The sequence below is a fragment of the Microtus ochrogaster genome, unplaced genomic scaffold (genome assembly GCF_000317375.1).
Source record: "Microtus ochrogaster isolate Prairie Vole_2 unplaced genomic scaffold, MicOch1.0 UNK108, whole genome shotgun sequence".
NCBI lineage: Eukaryota > Metazoa > Chordata > Mammalia > Rodentia > Cricetidae > Microtus > Microtus ochrogaster.
The window spans coordinates 313,726-320,499 of record NW_004949206.1 but is presented as its reverse complement, the minus strand read 5'-3'; the positions used below and the strand labels follow the sequence as shown (position 1 = coordinate 320,499).

The 6,774-nt window shown below is 51.1% G+C and overlaps 1 protein-coding gene across 1 annotated transcript in view; it reads left to right on the top strand.

The window, feature by feature from the left end:
* The window catches only part of Cacng8 (calcium voltage-gated channel auxiliary subunit gamma 8), a 26,305-nt gene that overhangs the window by 18,907 nt on the left and 624 nt on the right, over positions 1-6,774 (top strand). Inside the window, exons 3-5 of the mRNA XM_026778137.1 lie at positions 2,190-2,273; positions 3,108-3,248; positions 6,304-6,774. The exon at positions 6,304-6,774 is cut by the window's right edge and continues 624 nt beyond it. Of these exons, the coding sequence (XP_026633938.1) occupies positions 2,190-2,273; positions 3,108-3,248; positions 6,304-6,774 (696 nt within the window). The remainder of the gene's footprint in view (positions 1-2,189; positions 2,274-3,107; positions 3,249-6,303) is intronic.

Below are 6,774 nucleotides of genomic sequence, written 5' to 3'. Positions count from 1 at the left end.
GAGAGACTGATATGGCCTGGAGAAAAGGGAAGAGAGAGAAAACAGGTGGAATTCCGCCTTTTAAAGGAAGGGGCTACTGCCTGCATACTGAGCATGCACACAGGGGAGAAGTACTCTGTCAAGTTTCCAAGGGGTGGGCCAGGTGTGCCTAAATACACACCTGAATGAGAATTTTGGGAACTCAACCTTGGTCCTCTGCAAGAGAAGCAAGTGCTCTCTCTGTCTCTCTCTCTCTCTTTAAAAAAATTATGTCTGTTTGTCTGTCTGTCTGTCTGTCTGTATGTATGTATGTATACAGTGTTCTGCCTACCATGTGAATGCTGGGAATTGAACTTAGGATCTCTGGAAGAGCAGCAAGTGCTCTTAACCACTGTAATATCTCTCCAGCACCCAAAGTGGGATTCTTAGCATCAAACATTTGGTCTGAACATAATACCAACCTTATCTCTTTATTTTCAATTATAATTAATTAAATTAATTAATGGGGGGCACAGACATGTCCTCTCTATTTGTGATGTGGTTTTCAGGGATCAAACTCAGGTTGCCCACCTTGCAAGCTCCTATGCTTGTGTGTGTGGTGTATGCATGTGCATGCACATGCATGCAGAAGCCAGAAGAGGACATCAGATGTCCTTCTGTATCTGCTTTCTGCCTTACTTCCTTCATACGAGATCTCTCACTGAACGTGAAGCTAGATCAGCAGGCAGCAAATCCCAGCAATCTTCCTGTATCTGACCCCTTGCCCCGGCACCGAAGCAATAGACACATGCAACCATATCTGTTTTTTTAAAACGATGCTGGAGATTTGAACGCAAGTACTCATGCTTGCCCAGTAAGTGCTTTTACCCACCGAACCACCTCTCCAGCCCCTAAAGCTCTCTTTTGGTGCACATCAAGTGACTTGTCCAGCACAGGAAGCACCTAACCATTGGCTCTTCACAGCATTACTCACTGCCTCAGACTCGATCCCTCCATTTCCCCCTCTAAACGCCTCACTTGTTCCAACCTCTTTCTGCTGTCTTTATAGTCATTCATTATTCCGTCCATCCATCCATCCATCCATCCATCCATCCATCCATCCATCCATCCATCATCCATCCATCCATCCCTTCCTTGAGGCATCCTGGGAGCCAGGCTCTATGTCTTGCAATGGTAGGAATACAAGAAGTCAAATTTTAGTTGCCCCTCCCCCACCTCTAGGAACTCCCAGCTTGCAGAAAATAAAGAACATCAAAAAGTCTACCTGATGCATGCACTACAAGGGACGGCCTAGGGAACTGCTAGCCCTGGAGGGTCCACCTTGTGTGTGCGCACGTGTGTGCATGTGTGAACTCCTAAACTGTATCTGCCGAGGATTATTACATCTGCAAAGACCAGCAAGTTGGAGGGAGCTCGGGTTTAAGAATGAATGTATTTTATGCAATACAATTTGTGTTCGCAGGTTATATATCACAGGCAATAAAACAACCTGCTCCCACAGATTGAAATAGATAGGTTCTAGTGGGTGGGAGGGTGAGGGTCAGAGAGAGGATGGGATGAAGCTGCAGAATGATCTCTTGGTTCTCAGGAACTGCATGCAGTGTTTTCGGAGTCCTGGTTTTTCCATGCATTTTCAGCCTTTTCAACAAGCTTAGGGTACAAGGGTGCCTTGACATGGCGACAACACTGACTTCTTGGAGGGAAAATGGGAAGCCACATAAATTGAGAGCAAAGGTCTCTAGTAGTGGATACTTGGAAGGATGTCAGCCTCTGAGGTACTGTCTTTCTCCCTTCCCTTTCCTCCTGTCTTCTCTTCTTTCTCCTCCCTCCCCTCTCTGGCAGGAGCTCAAGCATCCCAGGCTGGCCTCCGAACTCTCTGCGTAGCCAGGCGTGACCACGAAGCTCCTGTCCTCCTGCTTCTACTTCTGGCGTGTGCTGGGATTCCAGGCTTGTGCCACCACACCTGCCCCGCCCCCTTCTCTTCCTTTAAAAAACATTCTTAATACAGGTGGGAAACAGGTGTGAGGGGTGCAAAGTTTGCCCCGACACCAGTTGTGGACTAGGATTCCAACCTCTTAGTCAACCCAGAGAGAGCGGGAATAGAAATTGGGGGCTGGGGGTGTGCGTCTGAGTAGGGGAGGGTCTTCTCAGAACACAGGGGTTGACGGTCCCTAAGTCTGACAACCCCACCATCCCCATCCCCTCTCCAGGGTTGAAAAGAGGTGTCTGCGTGAAGATCAACCACTTTCCGGAGGACACGGATTACGACCATGACAGCGCGGAGTACCTGCTCCGTACGTGGGTGGGGTGGAGGTGGGGTCGAGGATCCGGGTGGGATGAGGAAGGACAATGTGAGTTCTTGGAAGGAGACGGGCGGTGGGGGGGGGGGGGACGGGGGACTGGGAGGAGCTTGAACCTCACTCGTAGATTAGTTTCCCTTCCCAGGCATTCCAGGTCCAGCAGCTCAGCTCCCGGGCCAGAGGGGCAGGCCCAGCGGGGAATCCTGGGTGATGATTGGTCGGTTGGATGTCTATGGCCGGGCAACTTTGTATAGTAAAAGGTTGTAGATTGGCTGCTGAGCTGGGCCTGCAATCTGCCGCCTGGACTGACTACTCCCGTGGGGGAGCATGTACTGCGATTGGGCTGTTATCCTGAGATCGTGGCAAAGTCTTTATTATGATTGGCTGCTTTAACCAGGCTCAGAAATAACAGAATCCGACTGTCCAGGGTTTTAGGAACGAGAGGGAAAGTACCAGTGGAAAGGTAGAAAGAAAAAAAAAGAGATAAAGAAGCATAGGATGTACACTCAGAAAGGGAGCAAGGGATGAAATATGGAGATACAAACAAGAGAGGGATGAAGACGAGAAAAAAAAGCAGTGGGAGAGAGAAACGTGATAAAGGTGCAGAGAAAAAGGAGGGGAGGTGGTGTGGAAAAACAAAGAAACTTTAAAATCAGGAGGGAAAATGAGATGAAAAAGAAAAGAACCAGAGAGGCAGAATTAGCGAACTAAATTTAGCTAAGCAAAGAGGGAAGCAGGCAGGAGGTGCGGTGGGCCTGGGGCTCAGTGGCCCGCCTGACAGCCCACGCGCTCTCCTCTCGTTCCTTCTCTTTTCTTTCCTTCCCTCAGGAGTGGTCCGGGCCTCCAGCATCTTCCCGATCTTGAGCGCCATCCTGCTGCTGCTCGGGGGCGTGTGCGTAGCTGCCTCCCGCGTCTACAAATCCAAAAGGAACATCATCCTGGGCGCGGGGATCCTGTTCGTGGCAGCAGGTGAGAGGCAGAGAGAAGGGGAGGCGGGCCACCCACGGACGCGTGGGTGTCTGCGTGTGCATGGGCGCATGCGATTGCAAATCCAGCCTGCCCTAAGCGCCCCCTGGGGACTGGAGTTTTCCTAGGCTCCTCCCATGCTGGGTAAGGTAGGTTTAGGTTTAGTTTGTGCCTGCACAGACTGGTGTCTGTGAGTAAAGTGGGAGGCAAGGGGCGGAGTTTCCCTAGCTGTCCTAGAGAACTGAAGGAGGCGTCTGGGACGGAGGAGGGGACCTGAGACACCAGGAGTCTAACGATAGGGAGGCGGGACTGGGGCTGAAGAGGAAGAAATTGACCAGAGTGAATCCATAAAGGGGCTGGTTCTAAGAAAAACCCTCTAGGCCAGTGGTTCTCAGTGGGTCGCGACCCCTTTGAGAGGTTAGACAATGCTTTCCCAGGAGGTCGTATATCAGATATACTGCATATAGATAATTACATTACGATTCATAACAGTAGCAAAATTACAGTTATGAGGTAGCAACAAAAATAATTGTTTTGCCTGGGGGTGGGTCACAGCATTAGGAAGATCGAGAACCACTGCTCTAGGCCCAGGAAAATGAAACTGAAGGTGAGAAGACCAGGCTTTGCCTGTTTGAGTAAAAAGGCTATTTACTGGAAAATTCAAAAGGAGATAGATTATGCAGGAAGCTAGACAGAGGCCAGGATGTGAAGTTGGTTACCACAAGAGCTGGGGCCTTGGATTGTACATGTGACTGGGCAATAGGGTGTACAAAGGCCCGGGTCCCATCCCAGCCACGTTTACCCCCCCCCCCCCAGATGTGATGCCTGCCTGTAGTCCAGGGGGATCATGAAGAGTTTGAGGACTGCCTAGGCTTTGTGAGAAATCTCAAAATAAAGACTCCCAACCCCAAATAAAACTGGCCTAGGGTAGCAGACGCCAGGATAATGAGCCTTAAGGAGCTCAGACCTGCTCCTTAGTACGATTAGGACTGGAAAGTAGAGTAGAATGAAGAAAAGGCCCCTTCTGCACAGGAATGGAGTTTAGGGTAATGAACATGGGGCTTGCTTTAGATTCCCCAGGATGGTTTAGACCAATGGGTAACAGGCCCCCAGACAGACAGACAGACAGACACACACACACACAGCGTGAAGATTAGATTAATGAACGTGGGGCTTGCTTTAGATTCCCCAGGATGGTTTAGACCAATGGGTAACAGGCCCCCAGACAGACAGACAGACAGACAGACAGACAGACAGACACACACACACACACACACACACACACACACACAGAGCGTGAAGATTAGATTAATGAATGTGGGGCTTGCTTTAGATTGATTCCCCAGGATGGTTTAGACCAATGGGTAACAGGGTATAGATACCCACCCCAGACAGACAGACAGACACACACACACACAGCGTGAAGATTAGATTAATGAACGTGGGGTTTGCTTTAGATTGATTCCCCAGGATGGTTTAGACCAATGGGTAACGGTATAGATACCCCCCAGACACACACACACACACGCACACACACACACACACACACACACACGGAGATTAGATTAATGAAGGTGGGGCTTGCACCTAGAAAGGAGTTTAAGACATTTAACTAGCCTGGTATGTGTTGTGGAGAGCAGTGGTCTAGACCTGCACAGGGAGGGTCTGGTTAGGTGTGAGAGAGGTGTGTGGCAAGGTGGAAATACTGACCTACACCTACAGGGCCTGGGGTTTAGAAAACTGGAGGTTGGACCAGGAGTAGGAAGATTTATTATAATTAGGGTGCAGTTAAGGCTGGTAAGGCCAGTACTCTAGAGTGCAGGGAGGGTTAGGCCATCAGTGGACAGATCTTAGAGATTTAAAGTGGAATTATGCCATTAGCAACAAAAAAGGAACAGAAGGCGGGAACTGGGGAAAAATCCGGGTTTATACTTTGGACAGGAGCTGCAAACTGCGTCTGGGACTACCTCACCAAGGGTAGATTTGAGACCATTCAGTGTTGGGCCTAGGTGTGTGTGTGTGTGTGTGTGTGTGTGTGTGTGTGTTTAAATCTATGGAGGCTAGATAAGAAGGGGCTGAACCTGAACTACCTGGGAGTGATTAACCTAAACTGTGAGAGGAATCAAGATCATTAGGACAGGGATGGACCGTTCTCAGCCATTGTTAGGACTCTCCAAGGTAAGGTCCGAGTCCTCCTGGGGGCAAGGCCTTGACTACATAGGGGTGCAATTTAGACCCAAATATGTAAGGCATATGAAACTGATGACCGGAGAAGGGGCCAGGGCCAGGTAGGAATGGGACCAAGATTGGGGGGTGTGGGGGATAGCGCTAACTCAGAGGGCAGAGGCTAGATCTCCAAGGGAAGTATTTTAGGCCAGTCGGGGAGAGGCTTATAGATTTCTGAAGTGGGGGTTTAGACCAATGAGGATGAGACTTAGATTCCGGAAGATGGCTTAGGCCAATGGGAACAGAACTTGCATTCCTCTGGTGGGTTTAGATTCTTGAGGAGGTGTTAGCCCTTTTGAGTGATACTTAAACTACTTGGGGGTGAAATTCATACCGATGGCAGTGGGGCTTAGGCTCTTAGGGTGGAATTTAGCCCAGCAATGGTGGGAGTTAAGTTCTTGGGTGTAGTTTAGCGAGCAGGGCTAAGACTGCTGGAGTAGAGTTTAGTCCGGGTGGAACACGGGTGGAATTTAGCTTAGTGGGCTCAGGGCTTAAGACTGCTGGGTGGAATTCAGTCCGATAGAGGTGAATTTTAGACTCTTGGGAGTAAAGCTTAGACCAGTGGGGTGGGTTTAGACTCCTGAGTGGGTTTAGGCCAGTGAAGTGTAGCTTAGACCAGGTGGGCAGGACATAAGTGTTTAATCAAGAGTGGAGTTTAACCAGTTGCAGCCGGGCCTAGACTCCTGGAGTAGTTTTTAGCTCAGTGGGTCTCAGGGTTTATATTCCTGGGGTGGAGCCTAGCCTAGTGGAGGCTCCGGTTCAGACCACAGGGGATTAAGTCTGCCAGAGGACTGCGGGTCCTCTAGGCTCCCACATGACCGTCTCCATTCAGGCCTGAGCAACATCATCGGGGTGATCGTGTACATATCAGCCAACGCGGGCGAGCCGGGCCCCAAGAGGGACGAGGAGAAGAAAAACCACTACTCGTACGGCTGGTCCTTCTACTTCGGCGGGCTGTCCTTCATCCTGGCCGAGGTGATCGGCGTGCTGGCCGTCAACATTTACATCGAGCGCAGCCGAGAGGCGCACTGCCAATCTCGCTCGGACCTGCTCAAGGCCGGCGGCGGCGCGGGCGGCAGTGGCGGGAGCGGCCCCTCGGCCATCCTCCGTCTGCCCAGTTACCGCTTCCGCTACCGCCGCCGCTCCCGCTCCAGCTCCCGAGGCTCCAGTGAGGCATCGCCGTCGCGGGACGCGTCTCCCGGCGGCCCCGGGGGTCCGGGCTTCGCTTCCACGGACATCTCCATGTACACGCTCAGTCGCGACCCGTCTAAGGGCAGCATGGCTGCGGGGCTGGCGGGCGCCG